This window comes from Nannobrachium achirus (assembly GCF_963921795.1).
Source record: "Nannobrachium achirus genome assembly, chromosome: 17".
NCBI lineage: Eukaryota > Metazoa > Chordata > Actinopteri > Myctophiformes > Myctophidae > Nannobrachium > Nannobrachium achirus.
In genome coordinates, this window is record NC_137824.1 from 57421593 (window position 1) to 57448454 (window position 26862).

Genomic DNA, 26862 nt, shown 5'->3' on the forward strand with positions numbered 1-26862 from the left:
TTTGCTGCATTACAGTACTGCTTTCCCCACTGCAGCCGCCCAGCTCTCCCTGCTCTCCGCTTGCAAGCGCAGTGGACCCACCTGGTCAGGGGTGTCGCACCAAATTCTGGGCCCTGGGTACAAGGATTCACTCACATGTTGTGCTTTAACTATTGAAAAATACCAGATATACAAGCTCACAGCTTGTATATCTGCTATTTTTGACAAATCGTGAACATCTGTGCGGAGTCTGAATATTTCAAATCCTTCTAAGGTTTTTTGAAGTTTTTTGAAGTTTCTATGTCAGTGGTGTTCAAATATCTTCATGTGAAGGACCCCCAAAACAATATGTATTTGGCCACGGACCCCCATCTCAAAATATTTAGTTCCAGGGACCCCCCAGAAGCAAAATTTGAATTACAAATGTTCGCTTAAAAAGTACTTATTCAAAGATTTGCACACATTTTCACGGCTTTTCAAAAAATAGCAGATCTACAAGCTTGCAGCGCGGCACTCGGTGCCGTGCTGTGAGCTTGTATATCTGCTATTTTTCAATAGCTAAAGTATAAAATAATTAAGGCCTCCACCCTGGGCCCTAGTAACTCCCAAGTTACTAAGTCCCACTTTCCCCCCCTTGTGACGCCCCTGAGTGGACCCACCTGGTAAATGTACTCAAATCTCACGGGGACGAATGCCGTTCGTGTCTTGGGGATGAGAGCGTAGGGGAGAATTTACATAAAGCAGATGTACATTTTATCCACAACCTGAAAGTATTTATTAAGTGATCTTCCGGAGGAAGAAAAAGCTCCGATGATGCTCAGGAGGACAGCTGCTCTCTAGTCACTCTTTCATTGTGTAACGGCGGAACATTTTAGATGGCTAGAAAGAACCCAGGGGCGTCACTCAGAAGGGGGGGAGAAGTGGGACTGAGTTACTAGGGCCCAAGGTGGAGGGGGGGGCCTTAATTATTTTATACTTTAGCTATTGAAAAATAGAAGATCTACAAGCTCACAGCGCCGCACCGAGTGCCACGCTTGCGAGCTTGTAGATCTGCTAATTTTCAATAGCCCCGACGTCATCGAGTTGAAGCGACGCTGATTCATTCGCCGGACGGATTTCCATACGAGGAAAACCGCTTCAATGAGAGCACTACCAGACCTGTATCGCCTAAACTAAAATTCAAAGGGGTGTGGCTAGCGATCCAGGTCTGGAACCAGGCTACCGCTACCCCCACCCCTAAAAATGATAAAATGTCTTAAAAAATGTATAAAACAAACGAACAAACACATCTAAGAAAAGATATATAAATAGAACTAGTGAAAGTAGCCGATCTATAAGCTTGAAGAACTGCTATTTTCACTAGGTTGGGTCCCAGGCAAACGTCTAATTTCTCCTTTGGGTCTTGAGCCTAAAAGTAAGTTGAGCACTGGTGTAGAAAGTCGTGACAGCTTATTCTGCGGACTTCACACAGAATGGGAAGAAGAGGCAACGCAAATGAATATTTTCCTCTTTCATTATTTATCATTTGACCCACCTGCAACCGATCTGCTATTAATCAGAATGTAATAATTATTTTATTACCCGTCTGCTACACATATAACGGCGGATAGGACTGCAATCTGTTCATCTCTGATTCAAGCCCCTTGCAGGCAACGGAACCACACATATAAGCAGATACTGCATAACCTGGTCTGGTTGACGATGTTAAAAGAAACCAGAACTGCGGCGTGAAGCAGCACCTGTGTGTGTGTGTGTGTGTGCGTGCGTGTGTGTGTGTGTGTGTGTGTGTGTGTGGCTGTGCACATACACTGCAGCTACAGTAGTTACATTGTATTAACATACTCTACCATACTAAAGAAACAACAACAACATATTCTAGTAAGACGCTTCAGGGCGACGTTATCTGGCCAGTGATGTATATCGGACCAGTTACATATATGGAGACCCCTGGTACCCATATATGGAGATCCATGGCATGTACTGTATACAGTATAGTACCTCCCTTTTATGCCCATACATGGAGATATATCCATATATGGGCATTCCCATATGAAGTCCTGTTCGATATGGGCTTAATATTGATGACATCAGGGATCTCCATATGGGAATAAAAGGGATGCTGTTAGAGTGGTTCCCATGACATCACAACATACAATATTTGTCATGCCCATTCATGGAGATCCCTATCAGAACCAGCCAAACAGATATGGTCCATGTCTTGGCCATCTGGCCAGTGTTATATACTATATCGATGACATGCTGATCTTCATATATGGGCATAAAAGGGATTCTGGGGAATACCCATATTGGACTGTTACATAGGTGATGTCACCTGTGATATCTCTGTGATATAAAAATGCGAACACGTCCGTCTACACACAGATAAGCTGTGACATTATAAAGCCCTTTGCTGCATGAATAAAACGCATTGGATTTGGTGTGCAAGGCTGTGCGGAATCGGCGCTGCGGATCCCAAAAGGAGTCATAAAAGGAGTGATGAGTTTTTTTACCGCATGCGACAAGACGCCCAAATCGAACTGGGTTCGATCGAGAAAAAAAACGCACGGCCGCAGCCACTCGTCGCACGGCTAATTCGGATCCGGTGTGCATGAGGTCGTAGAGAATCGTTGTTTTCTTTTCAAAAAATGAAACTGTCCGTTTTATCCGTGCGGATAAGCGCGCCTCTGTGCAAAGGGCTTAAGTCCCGTATTGTTGGTTTAATGAGGATTTTGCTGCTGTGCGTTATACGGTGACGGCCGAGCCTTCGCTCCGGTCTCGCCCAAACTCCCCCCAGACCAGAACCCTTCACCTCCTCTTCTCCCCTCCTCTTCCTCCATCCCAGTCTTCCTCCTCCTGCGTGTCTGTGTTGTATTAGGTTTGTGTGTCCTTCCTTCAGATAACCCTATTGGATTTGCTGCCATTATAAAAAACAACTGATTCAATCAAACGGTTAGAGATATCCCTGATTCACTTAGCAGGGAAGTTGGAGGCGTGTGTGTGCCTGTGTGTGTGTGTGTGTGTGTGTGTGTGTGTGTGTGTGTGTGTGTGTGTGTGTGTGTGTGTGTGTGTGTGTGTGTGTGTGTGTGTGTGTGTGTGGGTGTGTGTGTGTGTGTGTGTGTGAGTGCGCCAGCCTGTGTGCGTTGGCTGCGAGCGTGCGTGTGTGGTTGTGTTTGGGGGGAGAGGTGTAATGAAATAGTTTCCTTTCCCTGCCACCTCAGTCTGACCTCTCTCTCCACTCTATATTCTCCCTTTCTTTCTCTTCTCTCCCTCTCTCTCCCTCTCTCTCTCCCTCTCCCTCTCCCTCTCTCTCTCCCTCTCTCTCTCTCTCTGCAGTATCTATACTAGTCTATTAGTGATAATGATATCGCCCCGTGGTGTCTCCCATTCTCAGTCTCCAACCAATGAAAAGATCAGCGCCCCCACTGCTATAGGATGTGTGTGTGCGTGCATGCGTGCGTGCATGCGTGCGTGCCTGTGCGCGCACACGGACGTGTTTGACTCTGAGGGCGGATTCACACTGCGGTCTCGAGACCGGTCTCGAGGCTACTTGGCAGATGTTTAAACCGGTTTTGACAGTGTGAAGCGTGCGGTCTTCCTCAGAAACGGATAGCCTCGAAACCACCTCAAGAGGTAGTCTCGAGACTGCATTGTGCGACCTCGAGACCGGTGAGCCGCAGTGTGAAGCAACCGGCCTCAAAAACGGTATTGATGTTGAACGTGACCTCATATAATGTCGACGAGTCAGCCGTCGGCACAAATAAACACTGGGTAACAGTTGTCGACATGGCCATGGGATCAGCGACTTCATCTCACAGAGAGATTGCTTGCTTGTAGGACTGTCTTCTAAAATTCGTTTATATGTTTTATATCACCAGTTAGCCTACTACTGTGGTGCGCTGGACTGGTGTCATGTACTTCCAATTGGGAGAAGTAGCAATTGGCGAACAGTTATTTATTGTCTCGCACCAGCGCACTGAGGCAGGGGTGAAAGTAAGACGGGACGGCCAGAACCGGCGCTCCGTTAAAACATTCGGAACACGGGACTGTAATCTAGGCTGACCTAGGATCAGATTCAGGTCCGTTATTAGCCGCGAGGCAGCGACATGAAGTATGGCTGTAACTGTGAGATGATGGTTATGCTGCTCTGGGATCAGATTTACAGCGGGAGGGGGGGGGGGGGGGGGCGTGGTGCGTGCGTGCATGCATGTGTGTGCGCTGTCGCCCGTCGGGAAAGAAAAGCAGAAAGAGAAAGCACTAGCCTACAAGTTAAACCATGAACTGTTAAACCATGAAAACAAACCGAAAATGACTTACCGCTGTTGATAGAAAATAGCCTAAAAGTATTCCTTTATCCCTGACTTTTGTTTCGATGTTATAGATTCCTTGGCACTGCTTGTGCACTGCTGTGCCTGCTTGACGTGCCATTAATGTGAATATTAAGCCACAAGCGTTTCAGCCATGTTGATTATTAAATAATTAAAATAATAACGTGCGCTGCGCTGCATGTCTCGCTCATCATTCTGCACGTTTATGCGCCTGGAAAATAGCAGATCTACAAGCTCACAACGCGTCGCGGATGCAAGGTCAGTGTGAGCTTGTAGATCAGCGACACAGGTCAATTGATATGCAAATAGGCTTGTTTGTCTTGTCGAGGTGTGGGGGGTGCGAGACCCAAGACCACTGCAACAATGTTCCACACTGCGCTGTCGCGCGTCATTGAATTGTTACACCAACTTTCGTGCCTGAATTTATTGGCAACCACCATCAGCAATGTCGCATAGTTGATGACACTATGTGCATACCGCCACCTATAGGACCGGGCTGTATAGTGCTAGTGATCTCCAGGGAGGCCAGAAGGTCTGCCAATGTGAATGCTGGCCAGCGTGAACCAGCAACCGGTTTCAGAATCAGTTCTAATCAAACGGATTGCAGTGTGAATCCGCCCTGAGATTCACTATAAAGCCGAGCCTATTAACCCTCCAGTGTGAATGCCAAGAACACCTGAAAGTAGGTCCCCACTCACGCATGCACGCACGCACGCGCGCGCACACACACACACACACACACACACACACACACACACACACACACACACACACACACACACACACACACACACACACACACACACACACTCTGCCCCCTGCCTTGTTCTCATTCCCCATGTGAGTTAATCCTCCTTGTCAGTAATTAAGGCTAAGCCCGGGGTGGGCTGGGACGGGGCTATCTCCAAGCAGGGGTCTGACTATGAACTGGATTTATAATGGGAGAGCCGTATTAAGCCATTTAGACTGGCTATACGCATTATTGCGTATCATTTTATGCTTTAACTATTGAAAACTAGCAGATATACAAGCTCACAGCGCGGCACCGAGTGCCGCGCTGCGAGCTTGTAGATCTGCTAGTTTTGAAAGATTTTGAAAATGTGTGCAATTCTTTGAATATTTTGATCCGATTCTATAAGTGTCTTCTGAATCCTAAGGTTTTTTTAAAAAAAAGATACATTTCTATGTCGGCGTTGCTCAAACCTTTTCATGTGAAGGACCACCAAAATGATATGTATTTGGCCATGGACCCCCATCTCAAAATATTGTATCAGGGACCCCCCAGAAGCAAATATTTGAGTTACAAATGTTCACTTTAAAAATATATACATTCAAACATTTGCACAAATCTTCATGATTTCTCAAAAATAGCAGATCTACAAGCTCGCAGCGCGGCACTCGGTGCCGCGCTGTGAGCTTGTAAATCTGCTATTTTTCACTGGTTAAAGCATTCAGTAATTCTAAGCCTAAATGGCTTAAAAGCCACCGCCCCCGCTGCTTGCATCAATGAGACCATCTCTGGTTCCCCTAACAGGATTTGTCCTCTGCGTTATTACAAACCTCTTTAACACTATGGTAGCCTGGGCTGACTCACTGTCTGGAGGCTGATTAAGCTGGCTGACCGGTCAGCTCAAAAACCCCGTTTGTGCTTTGCCGTGCTTGGGTGTCGCGCGTCGGAAACAGCATGATCTAAAAGCATACATTGTTGCGCCTGTCAGGTCGCAGTTACTATCAAAACCTCCACCGGCTATCAGTCTGTCTGTCAGTCTGTCTGTCTGTCTGTCAGTCTGTCAGTCAATCACGTCACACTTTTCCCCTACTCATATCTCCGCCAACGTTGCCCCTATCCAAACTTTGCACACACACTCCTTGGCTGCCAAACCACAACCTCCCCTCATTTCTCACATGCCCCTCTTCTAGCGCCACCATGAGGCCGATTCTTGCAAAAGAAATGTGGTAACTGCTCCTACAGATTTTGCCCTAAAATCACGCAAAGCAGTACACAGTATGTCTAGAGTCATATCATCGACATGGATCTGTCCCATTTAGCGCCACCATCAGGCCTATTTCTGCAAAACACAGTTTTGGACACTGCTCAAACACATTTTTGGACACTGCTCCTACAGATTTCGCCCTAAAATCACTCAAAGCGGTACACAGTATGTCTAGAGTCATGTCATCAATGGCACTTACTTGTATGCTTGTTAGGTCTGCTGTTTTCCCGTACGCAACACCGGCTTGCAAAGTATAAATTCAGTGGCCGACTGACTGACTGATGGCTGATTTATAAACACAGCGTGTTTGCTCGGCAAAAATAGCAGATTTTCAACCGATTTCAACCTTCAATTTGTGGCTCAGTACTAATGAATCTGTTAATGCATTTTTGACCAGTGACACGGTCACACAGCAATATACTAATTAGTATTGATGCTGGCCAGATGACTGACTGACTGATTGAATCATCAGCTGACTAATGCTTCATCTATACTCCGCCGTACAACGGTATGGCGCACCAAAAATAACTGACCAACAAGCTCACCACGCGCCGCGGACTCGCCGTGTTATGCGCTTGCATGTTTCCGCAGAGCGACACCATGGCACCACAGCGTATATACCGTTGTTCCCTATTGAGTTTGCCACATTTCCTGGGGCAAGCTGCCCAGATCACACATGTCACACATGTCTTCTCATTTTTTCACTCTCAAAAAGCACCTGCAATGTAGTGCATTTGAAACTACTTTGCAGTGCACATCATGGGGTGATCACTGCTTGCCTCCTGTGAATTGTTTTATTTAAATTTCTAACTATTCTAACTATTTGCCCGCGGTTGATTGGCTGACGGACTGACGACGGTCTCTTTCACGATACGCTGACTACAAGCTATTTTATTGTTTGTCCTCTCTCTCTCTCTCTCTCTCTCTCTCTCTCTCTCTCTCTCTCTCTGTGTCTCCATACAATCTCTAACTGTCCTCTCTTGTCCTTCTCTCACATGGCCTGTGTTGTTACTTCAGCTCGTCTCCATTCAACACCTCCCTTCAAACTCAAACTCCTGAGACTGAGAGCCTAACCTTATTCACCCTTCCTTTAGTCATCTTTTCCTTTGCTGCGCTTTCTTTTACACCTCTCCTCCTCCTCTATCCGCTTCTCTCTCTCTCTCTCTCTCTCTCTCTCTCTCTCTCTCTCTCTCTCTCTCTCTCTCTCTCGTCCCTTCTCTCCTCTTTTTTTATATCACTTTATCTCTTTTCTCATTCTCCCCTGTAGCTCCCTCTTTTCACTTGGCAGTCTCTCCTGGGGGAGTCATTTTGTGTCAGACCTTGGGGAAATGACTGGGGAATATTGCTCTCTGTGTGGGCTGTGTGTGTGTGTGTGTGTGTGTGTGTGTGTGTGTGTGTGTGTGTGTGTGTGTGTGTGTGTGTGTGTGTGTGTGTGTGTGTGTGTGTGTGTGTGTGTGTGTGTGTGTGTGTGTGTGTGTGTGTGTTTGTGTGCGTGTGTGCGCGCGCGCGTGTGTGACTCGCGTTAAGCAACAGCCTTTCTATTTCACCCAAGGATGCTGTATCGAATTCATAGCGCAGCCCCTATACAGTACGGGAATTTACTGTCTTCTTTCTGTTTAATGCAGTTTGAAACTCGCCTGTTTCATTGTAGTGCACGCACGCACACACGCACGCACGCACGCACTCACGCACGCACGCACACACACACACACACACACATTTCTATATGATACAGCATGGAACTTGGAATGGAACGATGTCACAATTTAACCAATTCAACCACATTTGAACCTTAGCGTACCTATTCTGAGGGCGACTGTTCGGTGACAATAGAAGATCTACAAACTCATGATGCATCACTTGTTGTGAGCTTGTAGATTACCTATTTTCAGAGTCCTGTGGGACCCCAGCATATAGGGTAATATAGTTCATCATCTCACTGTGATAGCACCAGTTCAAATATGATTATTTTGGGGGTCGTGGCCTGACCATAACTCCTTAACTCTGAGAGTACACACGTGGAACCCAAAGCGTGCTCTCAGAGTTCCGGGGGTCCTCCGGGGGTCCCTGAGAAGCACTGTTGTAAAGCCTCTTTTTTTCCTTCTTTTTCTCTCCAGTCGTCTGCACTCCAACAACCTCCACTGTGACTGCCACCTCTCCTGGCTCTCCGATTGGCTCAGAGCGAGGCGGAGCCTGGCCCCCTTCACCCAGTGCATGGCCCCCGCCAACATGAGGGGCCTGAACGTCCCTGACGTACAGAAGAAAGACTTTGTCTGCAATGGTTAGCCCTCTCTCTCGCACGCACACATGCACGCACACACACACACACACATGTACACGCGCATGCACGCACTCTAATGGGAATATGACAAGCACACATACATGTGGACATGTTGCATACATACTGTACACACATGTATTGTAGACATACGGTACAAACAAATTCACACAATCTCTAGCTGAAAGTACCAAGTAAAGAAAGTACGGTACACATGCCTGCCGACACACATACACACACACACTAGGGCTGCACAATATATCGTTATCGAGGTATGACCATGTGCAATATCAGTATCGTAAAAGGCAACGATATCGTGATAGGCGATATATCGCCATACCGTTGCCCATATCACCAATATCGCTCATATCGTTGCCCATATCATTTCCTTTTGCTAAAATTTGAATATCAAATAACAAGTGTGGGAACCCAATGGCTCTTAAAATCAAGAGTGATATTGACTTTGTTACAGTATGTGCTGTTTTTTGAATAATACTTAGTTTTCACTGTTAGAACACTTAAAATATTGAATATGAAATGTGTTCGGTAATAATGTATATCGTATCGACATCGAAATATTCGGCATAAATACTGAGATATGACATTTTGTCCATATCGCAACACACATACTGTACACACGCACGCACGCACGCACGCACTGAAATCTTAACTCCCCAGAGTCCCCATCTTTAAACCAATCCAGTGACTTTGATTGGTGCAGGGCTTAGCAGTTAGCATGGATCAGATTATACATATTATTTATTTCAATACAGTCTATTAAATCATCCTTAACCCTTAAATTCAATGAATTATTTCAATGGACTAAGATCTTGTCTTATTTGATGGCCTTCCTGCCCTGGCATTTAGCCTTGTGCCCAAAAAGAAATGTACAACACTAAAGGCCAAGTGGCCCTGCCCCTAAAATGACGAAATTCCAGGCCTGGCTGTTACAATTCCAAACGTGCAAACATGACCGCTTTAATTACTTCAGTCTATACTAGTAGCCTGGTATAGTAGTATTAAAATGTATTTTTTTATGTCCAATGTATTTGTATTTGGGTTCATGAAGTTAACATGAGTATATAACTAAATGCGTTTGAAATTGAATAAAAATTTTACATTTCAGAATTCCAATTAAAAAATAACAAAACATAATTCAGGATTCCGATTCAAAAGAGGCAAAAAATAGCCGATCTACAAGCTCAAAACGCATCGCAGCGCGATGCGTTTTGAGCTTGTAGATCTGCTATTTTTGCTTCTTTTGTATGACATATGACAAAGTAGGACGTAGCAACATGCAATGTGGCCCTCTGGAGTGATGGTGGAAATATAGTGGCCCGCCCCTCGCAATCATCAAAGTTGCCCACCCCTGCAACAGACAGTGCCTTTACCGCAGTCGCTGCCACAGCATGGCTCTGTCCAGACAATGTAATCAGCGCAGGCTCGTTATCAACGGCAGACAGTGTGAGGGACCAGTTCTCTACAGTATATTATACATTCTACGCACTGTGTGTCAGTAGCGTATAGGGAGTCATGATAGCACAGAGGAGGGCATTCGCTTAAAGAGCACTTTTCTGAAACAACAATGGCGTTATCAGCCCCGGCCAGTTGATAGTATAGTGACTTCATTAGCTCTCTGATTCAGCTGAGTCACACTGGTGGCTCTATTAAGCCTAACTCATGGCTTGTCGCACACAAGTGGTGTAAAGTGACAACAGTGAGTACATATACTGAACGGTGGTGGAAAAAGTACTCAAATGTTTTACTTAAAGGGACTATGTCACCTAAAGGGGTACTGTCAAATCATCTTAAAAACAAGTTAATATTTTTTTGATGTCATTGTGGGAATCCGCGATAAGCCAATCAAATTAATTAATTGACTGTTACTTACTGTATGTCTGTACAATGTACATTCCCTTCCCATCGCCCGCAGGGCCGCTATCGCAGCCCTCAGAAAGCAACTTCTCTGCTCCCACAGGGCTAAGCTAAAGACACAAATTTATATATAAATCTGTGCATATAGAAATTATATTTCCATGGTTGTTACTTCCCCATTGTTCATGTGAATATGCTTGTTTGTGTCTAATTGTTGAAATGGAAAATACAATGTTTTCACGAGAGAGGGATGTTGCCTCTGCCGCCTGTAAATGCGGGGGGGGCTTGCCACCTTTTCCCCCGCCGCTGCCCGTAGCCCCGCTAGCTCTGTCCTCACACGCTCGCTTGCGTCGCATTGAACGGCCACTCACACACACACACACCTACGCACGCATGCACGCACGCACGCACGCGTGAAGAAAACGGGGAGAAGAGAAAAGACAGGCTGATTCTGACCAAGGAGCTCCTCCTCCTCCCCGCGCACGTCTCCTCCTATGGATTCAATAAGCTCCCCGGCCGCACTAGAGGGCTGGTACTCGTAGGGGAGTGGAGGGGGCTGCGTTGCGGACTATGGGAAATTTTGATTCAAAGTGTTTTCAAATAGACCACGTGACCTACCATGACAGCGGACCTTTAAGTAAATCTAGTTACTTTACACCACTGATAAAGTACAGTACTTGAGTACACTTTTGAGGTATTTGTACTTTACTGGAGTATTTCCACATTTCCAATGCTTTTACTTCTACTCCACTACATCTCAGATGCAAATATTGTACTTTTTACTCCACTACATTTATTTGAAAACGTAACTTAGTTACTAGTTACTTTGTAGATTTTGAGTTTTAATACAAAACATATTGTACATTAACCACTTCAGCGCTATATACATTTCAGCCATTTTTAAATGGCACTCTTTTTAGTAGGCCATATTTATTGTGTCTCTCTCTCTCTCTCTCTCTCTCTCTCTCTCTCTCTCTCTCTCTCTCTCTCTCTCTCTCTCTCTTTCTCTCTCTCTGTCCCCCTCTCTCTCTCCCCCAGGTCCGGCCCAGTCGGAGCCGAGGATGTGTGTCCCGCAGGTGTCCGTGTGTCCGGCCAGCTGCAGCTGCAACAACAACATCGTGGACTGTCGGCGCAAAGGACTGACGGAGATCCCGGCCAACCTGCCTGAGGGCATCATAGAGATGTGAGCAGCGTTGAGCATTGTGTTTTTGTGGTCAACGATTGTCAGCAGATGTGAGGCGTCGTCAACATGCCATATTGGGGCCATTATCGTCCAAAGGCTTTAAAAACTATTCTTTATTGCCTATCTGCAAGGTCACAACATGTTGCGCTGCGATGCGTTGTGATAAGCTGTTTCTGCCTTTTTTTGTTTTTCAAACCATTTCACTATGGGGGGGGGGGGGGGTCCTTTGCATGGAAAAGTCTGGGAGCCCAAAGTCGACAAACAAGGGTAGCTCGATAACCCGATAACAGATTTATTAAGTACCCGGTATCAATAAGCTTTGTTAGCTTGTTATCGAGCATAGCGGCCCATGATGTCAAGTTTGAACAAGACAAGACAAGAGGCGATCAAGAAATTATTACAGTACTATCCATAATATCAAGAAGCCATTTAACACGTATTGCACTTTTATGAATGATTATTTGAATGATATTTAATGATATGTGTTACTTTTGTCAATTGTCATCTTCATAGTGGTCAGCCACAAACTCACAGTAGCAACAACTGGCCAAAAAAAAAGATCAGTTATGTTCTGAATTTGTCGTCTCATATCTTTCCACAAAATATTAGAAAACGCTCTATAGTGGGCTCGGCAAAAGCCCGGCTCAATAAGCAGGATCGATAAGGTGCTCATTATCAATACAAATTAACGAGCTCCATCCACAATTTCAAGCCCTCCATTTGGAGAGGCACCTGCACTGATGGAGTGAAAAGTTTCAGACACAAACATTCTCTCTCAAACCTCGTCACACATACGGCACATAGAAATAATTTAACTCTTTTACCGCTTTGGACGTTCCCGTTCGCCCCATTTTTCCCGGCGGTGCGATGCCAATTGTACGTTCTTTGGCTCGTTCTTTTGTACCTTGTTTTGATGTCTGTAAACTGATGAGGGGTCGCGCGGGTGTGTACCGTAGAGACAGCTCCCGTAAAAGTGCTCTCAAAAACCCACTGGACGTTAGCATCAATAGAGTAACAACACTCTTCCTTGTTATTTTCTCTGGGTCTATTGCTCTGTAGCGATTGAGCTGTCTTGACGGACGGTAGCCTACCGCAGCCATTTCACATTAATTCTTGCATGAGGCTGCCCTCTACTGCTAGTATAGCGAAAGTACACCTATTTAAGGAGAAAAGAAAATAATAATGATGAAAAAAAATGAATACATCTTTGTCTATAACATCGCAAAGGTAAGGTGCTTTTGTTGGCACAAAACCCAATAAATAAATAACAACATCTGGCAGTAAAACTGTTAATAATTTGTATTTTTAATTGTATATTTTGTATTGTAGTTGCTTGATTCAGGACCCCAGGAAGACTAGAGGCTCATTCGTGAGTCTCTAATGGGGATCCTTTAATAAACATAAACATAAACACATGGTGGAAGGTTATGACAACAGTTCGTAGCCCCGATACTGAAAACAGATTTGAATAGGAAACCAACGTTTCAACCTGACACATTCTTCAAGGATGAACAGCTTTTTAGGAAATTAATTTAGCTTCGCTTAGTTAGTGTACTGTAGCGGAGCCCCCTAACTGAACTGGGGAGTAACTGCACTCAGCCTAGATGTGGTAAACCCCACCCATCTGGCGCTACATGTGGGTTAAAACAAAATGTCTTTGTGATCAAAGAGGTGGTTCAGTTCCCTGTCTGGGGAAAGATCTAGCCTTGGGGAAGTTGAACACAACATGCTCTTCGCTCCCACCACTAAAACTTCGGTGCCTCCTCTGTCCTCTCTCATGTGTGCGTGGAAAATGAAATCTTTATGTGCGGTCGCGCCGCAGTGAGATGTTTATGTCCTTAATGTCTTGTTCTAATCGGTATACATTGATGGTCATCTGGAGGGAAACACACTGGTTTAGTCCCTACACACTCTGGCAAGGAGAATGTCCTCTTTAACCACTTGAACCCTCTATTCTTAATTGTCAAAATGGACCAGTGTTGCGTACTTCACTTGGACCACTCTTTTCCCTCCAGTGTTGTTTTTGACAGCAAATTTTGATTTAGTTTTAGTCATAGTCTTTTGAATAGAATGTCATTTATTTTTAGTCATAATTTAGTCACCTGAAAAGTTTTAGTTTTAGTCTAATTTTAGTCAACTAAATATCATAAGATTGTATTTTGGCGGGCATCGTAATGACTGATTTTACACTTGGTTGCGTGGCTGCGACGTGTTGTGAGCTGCTATTTTCAGCACGCAAAACCTGAGAGCAACTAAACATAAAATGACTCTTCTCCACCAGTCCCTCCCTAACGTTTTAGTCTAGTTTTTATTTTGTAGACGAAATTGTCAATATATTTAATCTTAGTTTTAGTCATCACAGCTTAGTTTTTATTTAGTTTTCGGCAGTGAAAAAAACACAGTCGACAAACATTTTTAGTCATAGTTTTAGTCGACGAAATCAACACTGTTTCCCTCTACTACACAAAATCTCGTTGCCAAAAATAGCCGATCTGCAAGCTTGTAGACCGGATATTTTTGTCAAACCGAATAGAGGGATGCTGTCGTTCAAGATGGTAGAAATGTTACTCTCCCCCTATGAAATGACATAGTTCTTTCTTGAGTAAAGCATTGAGGCAAAGGTGTGTGGTGGTATTTTTTAAGTAGGGGAGCACCGCACACCTATTGAAGCATAAGTGTGCAATATGAAAATATTGTGACAGGGGGGCGCCCGCTGGCCTACTGGTCCAGGCGCATACCACTTAGGCATTGACATATAGGCATGGATGCCTGGTGGCGGCGGCGCCAGTTCGATTCCGATCCGGACGACCTTTGCCACTCCCCATCTCTCCCCCCATGTCCTGTCAGTCTACTGTCCTATCAATAAAACCCCCAAAAACAAATCTTAAAAAATATATATATATTGGGACAGACGGCGCACACTGACACGTATGAAAGAATTATGAATAGCATTGAATGTGAATTACCTCGATAAATATACATGTCGGCGGACGTCGAGCGCGGCAACAACTAACAAGTGTCGAAGGTGCAATTTGTTTTCGAGGCGACCGAGGAGACGAGAGAGGAGACGAGAGAGGTGTTGCCTCTCGACGTGATTTATTTGCATGTGAAAACCGTGCGATGTGCTGAGAAAGTAACACGTGCACACGCTGTGACGATTTGATTCCTTGGCGCTGTGTGAGGTCAAGTTAGTGGTGGTTGATGCACCAAGATGAGCTGCATCCAGTGTGTGTGTGTGTGTGTGTGTGTGTGTGTGTGTGTGTGTGTGTGTGTGTGTGTGTGTGTGTGTGTGTGTGTGTGTGTGTGTGTGTGTGTGTGTGTGTGTGTGTGTGTGTGTGTGTGTGTGTGTGTGTGTGTGCGTGTGTATTAAAATGTTTTTTTCTCCACATTTCCATATTGCATCGGCGCTCTCTTTTCTCTCGTCTCCATCCCTCTATCCTTTTCTCTCATTCCTTCGTCCTTCTCCCTCGTACTGTCTCTCTAGGGATGGAACCATATGAGAATGTCATTTCACGATTATTGTGACCAAAGAAATCGTGATTTATGATATCATCACGATAATCTAAATACCCCCGACATCCATTATCCTGGAGCGGAACATTTGCCAAAAATAGCCGATCTACAAGCTTGTAGATCGGCAATTTTTTGGTAAAGATATTTGGTAGAGGGTGAAAAAAAGACTATCAAGTACATATAATTTAAGTACCTTTTACCAATAGAGTGTTTAAATGGTACCGGATATGCAGCTCGGCAAATAAAAGGTGAATTGATCCCAGTGCATGACGGAGGACGATATCGCGATGAATTAAATCTCCACGATATGATTATCGTGAGTGTTATTTTATCACGATAAATGATAATATCGCTTATCGTCCCATCCCTAACTGTCTCTCTCTCTCCCTCTTCCACCCCCCACTATTTTATTTCACTCTCTCTCTCTCTCCACACACACACGCGCACACACACACACACACACACACACACACACACACACACACACACACACACACACACACACACACACACACACACACACACACACACACACACACACACACACACACACACACACACACATGCACGCGACACGTCTCAGTGTGTGATAACTGTATTGATTGCTCGTCCCTGTTTGTTTGTACAGGGGACAGCTTGCTGATTGCTGTGCGAGTAAAATAGCAATCCTCAATACTGCTATACCTCCACCGCATAAGTAATATATGTGCACATAGGCACACCACACACACACACATGCAAACAACATGCCACCACATTCACACACCCGCCTCCACACACACGCACGCATATGCGCACACAAGTCAAACAAAAGACCGCCTCCACAGCCGTGTATGGATTTGACCACACACACACACATACACGAAATCACAGTAATGCAGACACATTCATGTGTGCACAAAATGTGCCGACACAAAGGTGCACGTGTAAGCAGCACACATAGAAGCACGTGCAAGTAAAACAGACGCGTGTGCACACGCGCACGCACATCCACATTGAATAGAGTTGTGATCCATTACAATAAATGTTGCTGCAGCCGGAGACAATGGATACATAATAGGATGATGTATTGTCAGTCTTCCGTTGGGGACACACTCATCCCTCTGGCTGCATGCTGGCAGGGATCACAGCCAGCCAGGGGCGTCACAAGGGGGGGGGGGGGGGGGGGGGGGGGGGAGTGGGACTGAGTTACTAGGGCCCAAGGTGGAGGGGGTGAGCGCCGTGAGCTTGTATATCTGCTATTTTTCAGTCGTGAAAATGTGTGCAAATCTTTGAATATATGTATTTTTTAAGCAACTCAAATTTTGCTTCTGGGGGGTCCCTGGAACTAAATATTTTGAGATGGGGGTCCGTGGCCAAATACATATCATTTTGGGGTTGAGCACCACTGACATAGAAACATGTGTTTTTCAAAAAACCTTTGAAAGAGAGAGATTTGAAATATTCAAAGACTATTCAAAAGTTTTTTCAAAAATAGCAGATCTACAAGCTCACAGCGCGGCACTCGGTGCCGCGCTGTGAGCTTGAATATCTGCTATTTTTCAATAGTTAAAGTACCCTGAGCTCAGAATTTGTGCGATACCCCTGCAGCCAGCGTGCGTGTGCATGTGTCTCTGTGTGTGTGTGTTTGTGTGTGTGGGTGTGCGTGTGTGTGTGTTGTTTGCATGCACAAGTGCCAGCCCTGCACGGCATACAAATGCCATGGTAGCGAGTGTACAATTGTGTGCTACAAATTAATTAATTAAGTGCTTTCATCAAAACACGGGTCATTCAAAAGTGCTTTACAGAACAGACGTAAAAAAAAAACATCGGCGGAGATGGGTGTCATTGTGTGCAGGGGCGTCACAAGGGGGGGGGGGGGATATTTATTCTATCCACCTGTTTCCGCTGGAATTTACTGGAGAATGTTTTGCACCACACTTCCGGTTAACAGCAGACATACAAGCTCACGTCGCGTCGCAGATGCAGCCGTTGTGAGCTTGTAGATCACACTCAGCTGTGGCGCCGGAAGCTCGGTCCAGTTTCTGCGCAATGCACGATGGGATGTTGGAAACTTGTGGATACTTTGGCTATTGAAAAATAGCAGATCTACAAGCTCACAGAGCAGCACTGAGTGCTGCAGCACTGTATATGGGCTGCTGCTATTTTTGAAAAGTTGTGAAAATGTGTGCAAATCTATGAATATATGTATTTTTTAAGCGAATATTCGTAACTCAAATTTTGCTTCTCGGGGATCCCTGGGACTAAATATTTTGAGATGGAGGTCCATGGCCAAATACATATCATTTTGGGTGTCCTTCACATGAAAAAGTTTGAGCACCACTGACATAGAAACATAGGTTTTTCCAAAAAACTTCAAAGACAAGTTTTCACGTTTTTTTTTTCAAAAATAGCAGATCTACAAGCTCGCAGCGCGGCACTCGGTGCCGCGCTGTGAGCTTGTATATCTGCTATTTTTCAATAGTTAAAGCACAAAATAACGCAGTGAATCCTTGTACCCAGAATTTGGTGCGACACCCCTGATTGTGTGTGTGTATGTGCGTGCGTGCGTGCGTGCGTGTGTGTGTGCGAGGCGCTCACCTGCCAAACCAATCTCCTGAATTCAATCTGTCATTTAACCAAACAATCAGTCCGTGTCCCTGGCAGCTATGGATCCCCTCATATTGACACTACACCCTTACACATCCTTTGATATTGAACCCCTAATCGCCTTTGTCCTGACCTTGTTGTATACTGGCTGCTCCCGGGTATAATTTACTACTTGTCGCGTGTGCAGATTGTCTTTGTTATTGCGTGGCGGTTTCTTAATTCATTTTGACCCCCTGGGATTGTGGTTGCGCGACGCGTCCGGCTTGCCAGCGATGCAGAGGTTTATTGAACGAAGGGAAGTGTTGGGGAGACAGGGATGAGTTGAGTGCTTTTTTTTTTTTTTTTGACGTGGATACATTTTTACTTCACAATGACTTGAGGCGATGGCAATTTCTTTTTAGACAGATACGCAGGCCAGACAGAGATACAGTACTATGTATTAGGGCATCAACGAAAAAGTCGACAAGTCGACACAAGGGTTGGCAGGGGTATGCGGCTGCCATACCCTGGGTCCATGGGGGAGAATAAAAGTTACTTTTAAATACAAATCCATGAAGGTCTCTTTGTCTGTTATTATGTTGTTAAATGACAGTAAAATAACTACAAATGCTACATTTAACAAAATGGTCACTTTAACAGGTATTATAATTATATTCTCCACACTTGTATTCTCCCCATCTTGACAAAATGGTATATTCCCAGGTTCCGCAGGTCAGCTGCACAGGTGCAATGCATTATTGTTAATTGTGGCACGTTTACTAAACATGCCAAGTTTAGCTGCACTTGAACAACCATTCCAGGCTGCCATATCCAGCCCAAGAAACCATAGAAACGGGGGGAAAAAATAAAATGTACTTCTTAAAATAAATGTATCACGCCTGTTGCTAAGGTATGCAAGACACCAGTCGTGTTGACATACCTTAGCTTTTTCTGAACTTACTGGCGCCACTGTAACCGCAAGTGTCAATTTGGGAGTCCTTGACATCTCAAAGTTTGAGAACCTCTGCTGTAGATAACTAGATACAGGGGCGTCACAAGGGGTAGGAAAGTGGGACTGAGTTACTAGGGCACAAGGTGGTGGAGGGGCCTTGATTATTGTATACTTTAGCTTTTGAAAAATAGCAGATATACAAGCTCACAGCGCGGCACTCGGTGCCGCGCTGTGAGCTTGTATATCTGCTATTTTTGAAAAGTCGTGAAAATGTGTGCAAATCTTTGAATATATGTATTTTTAAGCGAACATTTGTAACTCAAATTTTGCTTCTGGGGGGTCCCTGGAACTCAATATTTTGAGATGGGGTTCCGTGGCCAAATACATACCATTTTGGGGGTCCTTCACATGAAAAAGTTTGAGCATCACTGACATGGAAACATGGGTTTCTTGCACACATTTTCACAATTCTTCAAAAATAGCAGATGTACAAGCTTGCAGCGCTTGTATATCTGCTATTTTTCAATAGTTAACATTCATGGGGGGCCCGCAGTGAATCCTTGTACCCAAGGCCCAGAATTTGGTGCGACGCCCCTGGACGTAGCTATACTGTACACTGCAGATGGGCGGCTGCGTGGACATATAATTGGGAGTGTGGTTAGACAGCATAAAGGTCTGGGGACAGAGTCAGAAGTGTACAGGTATAGAAGGAGGTCGAGGAAGAGGAGCGGGGAAGACGGGCTCCATTTATCATTTTGACAGCTGACCCTGCAGATGGCCTTGAGACCTAAACGCTCCTCTCCTCTCCTCTCCTCTCCTCTCCTCTCCTCTCCTCTCCTCTCCCCTCCTCTCCTCTCCTCTCCTCTCCTCTCCTCTCCTCTCCTCTCCTCTCCTCTCCCCTCCCCTCCCCTCCTCTCCTCTCCTCTCCTCTCCTCTCCTCTCCCCTCCCCTCCTCTCCTCTCCTCTCCTCTCCTCTCCTCTCCTCTCCCTCTCCTCTCCCTCTCCTCTCCCCTCCCCTCCTCTCCTCTCCTCTCCTCTCCTCTCCCCTCCCCTCCCCTCCCCTCCTCTCCTCTCCTCTCCTCTCCTCTCCTCTCCTCTCCTCTCCTCTCCTCTCCCTCTCCCTCTCCCCTCCTCTCCTCTCCTCTCCTCTCCTCTCCTCTCCTCTCCTCTCCTCTCCCCTCCCCTCCCCTCCTCTCCTCTCCTCTCCTCTCCTCTCCTCTCCTCTCCTCTCCCCTCCCCTCCTCTCCCTCTCCCCCTCCTCTCCTCTCCCTCTCCCTCTCCTCTCCTCTCCTCTCCTCTCCTCTCCCCTCCTCTCCTCTCCTCTCCTCTCCCCTCCTCTCCTCTCCTCTCCTCTCCTCTCCTCTCCTCTCCTCTCCTCTCCTCTCCTCTCCTCTCCTCTCCTCTCCTCTCCTCTCCTCTCCCCTCCTCTCCTCTCCTCTCCTCTCCCCTCTCCTCTCCTCCTCTCCCCTCCTCTCCTCTCCCTCTCCTCTCCCCTCCTCTCCTCTCCTCTCCCTCTCCCCTCCTCTCCTCTCCTCTCCTCTCCCTCTCCTCTCCTCTCCCTCTCCTCTCCCCTCCTCTCCCTCTCCTCTCCCCTCCTCTCCTCTCCTCTCCCTCTCCCCTCCTCTCCTCTCCCCTCCTCTCCTCTCCTCTCCCTCTCCTCTCCTCTCCTCTCCTCTCCTCTCCTCTCCTCGGGGGTGAGGCGTACCGTGGAGGTTTCCGAATGTAAATGTGTGTGTAAACGTATGGATGCCATTGGCTGAGCCCTAGGGTGATTGACAGGTCTCAAATGGGGGAGGGTCCCTTGTTTGCATGTCTGCATATGATTTGCATGTCTAGTAGCCATGTGTTTGTGTTGTGTTTCTGTCACTTTGGCCCACAATGTCATGAGTTTAATCCAAATTAAATGTGACATACACCCTTGTATACTCATTGATGATAAACATAAACATTGTTCAATATATCGTGAGTTACCTGACTGAACTGTACTTTGTGCATTCTTTTTGATCAAAATCTAATCTCTTCATCAAAAATAGCTGATCTACAAGCTTACAAAATGTCCCATTGGGATGCATTTTGAGCTTGTAGATCGGCTATTTTTGGTGAATGTTCCACCCAGAATAGTAATGCTGGAGTTAAAGTGGTTAAACAAAGTTAAATAACGTTAAGCTCTCAACCTCGTGACCTAGGCTACTGTATCTTAATGATTTACATAATTACGTAGCATAATATGTCATAAATGTAAGGTGCTATTAAGTAACAATATAATTCAGGAGCGTAACAAATAATTCAGTAACAATATAATGCAGGGGTGCAAAACTAATCATGTATTATTTTAATTATAAAAGGGAAAGGTTTTGGACAGCAACGATATAGCAGCCAATAGAGGTGTGTCTGAGGCCTGTACTGGACAGGTGTCATTGGACTTGGAAAACAACATTGTAACAGTACCTAATATATACAAAAAGTACCCACTGATTTACTAAGAATTAGAGTCCACTGAATCGTTTCTCAAACCCTTTTATTTCTAAGGACCACCTTAACTCTGAGAGTGTAAAAAAGTACACTAGAGTTAGACTCTAGAGATAGACCTTTAATAGGTCATTCAAGGCTAGCTCTTTAGGTGTTTCTTGCAATATTGTCCACTCATTTGCATGTCCATGGCAAAAATACAGAAATTCCCACCACAAGCCACCATGGCAATGAATGTCACGTCAAGTTAACACATTCACAACGTCACTTTTGTTTCAGTGACATCAATGAGGCTGATGGCCCCTGTGTTCAGATCACCTGAGATCCTTGCTGATGGTGCTACTTTTCTTTTTTATAATCTACAAAAATGTGTATTTATAATATGAATGAGAACAATGACAATAAGTCTAATAAATGTGTTTACTGTGCAAACAACGACAATATAATACAACAACGAATAAAAAGGAAAAACAATTACAGCAGCCTTTGTAAGAGCACCTAGTGCAAATAGGCAAATAATGTTGCCCTGCTTAGTGAAAATATAAAATGTGCAAGCACACATGTCACATAGCACTTTTAGATCGGCTATTTACATTTTAAAAAAGGAATGGTTTTTGACACACATATAGCAATCATAGTAACTGTAGGCCTACATAATATATACCAGTAAGACTCCCTAATCGGGAGATAAGCGACTGTCAGGTTGCAGCGTGATTTTAGGCCAAAATGTGTAGGAGCAGTGTCCAAAAATGTGTTTGAAAGAATCGGCCTGATGGTGGCGCTATATGGGACAGATCCATGTTGATGACATGAGTATAAGTATGGTCATTTAGTCAGTCAATGGATGACATTTCAACAGTTCATAGGATGTTTCTTGTCCACAAGTGGGTTCTATATACAGTACGCAAAGAGTTCATAGGTTCCTGAAGGGATGTCCTTCCGTCATTTGGTGTCTGCATGACACCAGGCTGAGCCTTATAACCTAAAACAACTCTCATTGTTTTAGTTACAGGCTCCATGGCAGTAGATAAGGCATTTCTACCAGACAGAGACCTTGTGGGTACTGTAAATGACATTATAGCATGTGACAGTCACAAGCTGTCAGGTGGTCAGTTGGTCATCAATATGAATTGATAAAAAGATTATATAAACCACAACAAAATACCTAACAGAGGGTATCTGCACATTTATAAAGTGACAAAACGACTTTTTAATACCTGAAACCAGTAAGACTCCCTAATCGGGAGATAAGCGACTGCCAGGAGAAAGCGCTCAAGTGTATTGAGACAACTTGTGATTTGATACTTTAACTATTTAATTGGAAATATGTTTTACATAGTGCATAATGTGTGAAATAATTTAATCACAGTATAGTTGCAGAGTAAAGCAATATCACACAAACTGTCATGAAATATAGAATTGTGAATTTGACATTTCACATAAACCTTTTACAACAGAGACATTTAGGTGACATTTAGCATTTAGAGCCGTGAGGAGTTGAACCCCAATAACAAGTTAGTGAGGTGTGACACCCCAAAAACAAGTCGTTTCCGAAACCGGCCCTTTGGTATTGGCTACTGTCACCATGTAGTCATCTGCGAGTGTATGTGCTAAAGATGTAAACACATATCTGCTTGTTTGATGTATTATAATGATAAGTGCAATAGTGCATTCAGGTATTATGAATAAATACATTGAGTGCTGCCCTTACTTGCATGAAAGCAATCAAAGCACCAACTTCAGTGATCACAAAATAAAAGAGCACAATTATTTTAACATACAAATCAGCTAGACTATGCATCACCTATTTGAAAATAACAGATATACAAGCTTGTGGGTCTGCCATTTTCACTCAGACTGGGCTCTGGGGACCCCCAGGGGTCCCACGATTTTTGTTTTGTATTTTTAACATAGCATGGACACCAGCTATCCACTAGTTACCCTGTATGCATCACCTATTTGAAAATGGCAGATATACAAGCTTGTGGATCTGCCATTTCACTCAGATTGGGGTCTGGGGACCCACAGGGGTCCCACAATCTTTGTTTTGTATTTTTAACATAGCATGGACACCAGCTAGCCGCTAGTTACAAAATAGCCAATCTACAAGCTTGTAAAAACAACAACAACAACAAAAGGTGTGGGAATATTTGGGATCCATGGCACAAACTATTTTCTGCTGAGGTCAAATGCATATTAATTCGGGGGGGTCCTTGACATAAAAACGTTTGAGAACTACTGGCACTCAAAAATATTGAAAATGAAATATAGCATCATGTAGCCACATCGATATAACCACTATACACTCTGTATACATCAGATATATAAAATAGCCAAGCTACAAGCTTGTAGATACACAACAGAAACAAATAGCCTGATCAAGTACATGTCAGACCATGGAGCCCATGTTCTAACCAAATGGACCCTGATGGCTCATTTGCACAACAAAGCACATTCCACTGAGCAGTTTACACATGCCACTCCAACCCAGATGGATGTACAGTAAACATGTGTTGACCAACACATCTTACCCATCACCACAAACGTTGCATTATCATGTTAAATAGCTGTAGAGAATAAAGGCATGAGCCTTAAGGAAAATAACATAAAAACGGAGCTAAGAGCTCATCAGCTCATTCCCTCAAACTGCAACATAAAATAAGCTAAATATACAGTGGTTGTATACAGTAATATGACATACAAAAATCGTCTTTCTACTAGGGGTCTAAAGAGTATTATGTTCAGTGACTGTGTCCTATGATGAATCATAATAACTGACTAGCATGCCATGGACTGTAGCTTTCAGTCAGACAACATGATGACAGACAGCTCTGTACACATCATTATCAGATTATCTAAAACGATTCCTCTGTAATCACAATAACAGTTTATCTGGCCATAAAAACGTTTGCTTTGCCCATGTCAGAAACTCCTGCTATCATGCCCAAATGCCTCTTTAGACAGGCGATGCTAATTCGCTAATTTGTTAGCAATGGCTCCCCCTGATAAAAGATGACCAAATAAAAAATCAGGCATTCTAAAAACACAATTTAAAATGTGTTTAGTGGTGTTTCTCTGTACAGCTTACCTGCTTCAAGCTGTTGGCTGCTCCGGTCTGCCTGTCTCCCCTCTGCCCTGTGACTGCAGCAGCCAGCAGGGCAGACAGGCTGTGAGAGAGAGATACATGTCCACCCTGGCCTTGATTTAATCCAAAACACATAAAACACAAAACCGGAAAGTTACTGGAGTCTAACAAGTAGCAAGAGACCATCACTGTCTGTGGGGAATCAAACCGCACCAGCCGATCTGTCCATACAAATGTAAACAGAAATGGCTGTCCTCAGCTGTGTCTCCCGGTCTCCGGCTCAGTGGGGGAGGCGGGGTTAGGGAAATGAGCAGAAATCCTCAGGAGGGTGGGGGCCGGAAACCTGCCAGAAACCAATGCAAGTCTATGGGGGAGCGAGTGTAAAGAAGTGTAAACGAGTGTAAACTTTCACGAGGGTGGGGGCCGGAGAATGAACGGCGGCCTATGGGGGAGGGAGTGTAAACGAGTGTAAATCATTCCTCCACTGTAAAGCCGGGCCCTGCGATCTCCCTCTCCTCTCCTCTCCTCTCCCTCTCCTCTCCTCTCCTCTCCTCTCCTCTCCTCTCCTTCTCCCTCTCCTCTCCTCTCCTCTCCTCTCCTCTCCTCTCCTCTCCTCTCCTCTCCTCTCCTCTCCCTCTCCTCTCCTCTCCTCTCCTCTCCTCTCCTCTCCCTCTCCCTCTCCCTCTCCTCTCCTCTCCTCTCCTCTCCTCTCCCTCTCCCCTCTCCCCCTCCCATATCGTCGTTGTCCGGTGGAAACCTTGTATGTCCAAAACCTCCCCTTCTTTTTTGTCACACGTCACGTCACACTTTTGCCCCTACTCTTATCTCCGCCACCGCTGCCCCTATCCATGCCAAACTTTGCACACACACTCCTTGGCTGCCAAACCACAACCTCCACCTCCACTCATTTCTCACATGGCCCTCTTCTAGCGCCACCATCAGGCCGATTCTTGCAAAACACATTTTTGGACACTGCTCCTATACAGATTTTGCCCTAAAATCACGCAAAGCAGTACACAGTATGTCTACAGTCATGTCATCAACATGGATCTGTCCCATTTCCCATATTCCCTCCTGTTTGGCTACCATTGCCTGCTAAAGTTTGTGTATGCGACCTGGTGGTCGCTTATCTCCCGATTAGGCAGTCTTACTGGTTTTAAAAACAATTTAAAATAGTGAAAATAGCCGATCTACGAGCACACAGCGCCTCGCATCATCGTAGATCGGCTATTTTCACTAGTTTTGTGTGACAGTCTTGTATGACGAAGCAGGGCTTTACTTTATGAAAAAACATACAAATATGAAACTTGGAGATAGGAGGTTTCTGCCCGACAGTGACGATGTCCTCTCGCCACGCCTCTCCTCCTCGCGGAGGAAAGGAGGCGACAGACATACTGTACTGTACGGTGCACAATCATTGTGTTACAGTACATGTCCATCCATGTGACCTACAGGGACATAAAGGACCAGATAGCATCATGTTTCTTGACCCGCAGGGATCCCATAATGGCAAAACGAGTTGTCAGGAACACACACTAAACAGATCAGCCATCGAATCACAGTATGTCTTGGACATAAGATCTTTCACTCATATTTAGGGCTGTATTTTGTCTTAAGTACCAGCTCTTATGCCTTAACTTAAAGGAGAAGTTCACCCCCAAAATGACTTTTTTTCTATCGAATACTCATGCCATGCAGACTTGAGTTCAATAATATGTTTTTGTATTTGTCGCATTCCTAAGACAAAAAAATTATTATAGTAAATTTACCTCCCATTGATTCCAGATGGGGAATGCAACAAAAAACAACGAATATTATTGGCGTGAGTAATCAAGAGTAAAATATAGTCATTTTGGGGGTGAACTACTCCTTTAAAAGCCTGTCCATACCGTCTCCGACCACACACTTTTTGTCAGAGAGTTCCGACTTTCCGACGTGCAGCTTTCCGAACTCTAAATCCCCCGGATTAATTGTGATTTGCAATGCTAATGCTGTCTGTCTGTCTGTCTGTCTGTCTGTCTCTCTGTCTGTCTGTCTGTCTGTCTGTCTGTCTGTCTGTCTGTCTGTCTGTCTGTCTGTCTGTCTGTCTGTAGACGTCTGGAGCAGAACCTGATAAAGAACGTCCCTGCAGGAGCCTTCTCTGCTTACAAGAAACTGAAGAGGATGTGAGTATACCTACATCTACACGTTCAGTCACATTCTCTCTCTGCTTGTCCGTCGTTGTCACTCTCTCTTCTCATTCAGTCACGTTCTCTCTCTCTGCTTGTCCGTCGTTGTCACTCTCTCTTCTCATTCAGTCACGTTCTCTCTCTCTGCTTGTCCGTCGTTGTCACTCTCTCTTCTCATTCAGTCACGTTCTCTCTCTCTGCTTGTCCGTCGTTGTCACTCTCTCTTCTCATTCAGTCACGTTCTCTCTCTGCTTGTCCGTCGTTGTCACTCTCTTCTCATTCAGTCACGTTCTCTCTCTGCTTGTCCGTCGTTGTCACTCTCTCTTCTCATTCAGTCACGTTCTCTCTCTCTGCTTGTCCGTCGTTGTCACTCTCTCTTCTCATTCAGTCACGTTCTCTCCCTCTGCTTGTCCGTCGTTGTCACTCTCTCTTCTCATTCAGTCACATTCTCTCTCTCTGCTTGTCCGTCGTTG

At 45.0% G+C, this 26862-nt stretch overlaps 1 protein-coding gene across 1 annotated transcript in view; it reads left to right on the plus strand.

Moving 5' to 3' along the window:
* Nucleotides 1–26862, plus strand: part of slit3 (slit homolog 3) — a gene marked incomplete at both ends in the record, with an annotated part of 393381 nt that overhangs the window by 284031 nt on the left and 82488 nt on the right. The window contains 3 exons of the mRNA XM_080746832.1: nucleotides 8416–8579; nucleotides 11490–11634; nucleotides 26315–26386. Coding sequence (XP_080602958.1) covers nucleotides 8416–8579; nucleotides 11490–11634; nucleotides 26315–26386 — 381 coding nt within the window. The remainder of the gene's footprint in view (nucleotides 1–8415; nucleotides 8580–11489; nucleotides 11635–26314; nucleotides 26387–26862) is intronic.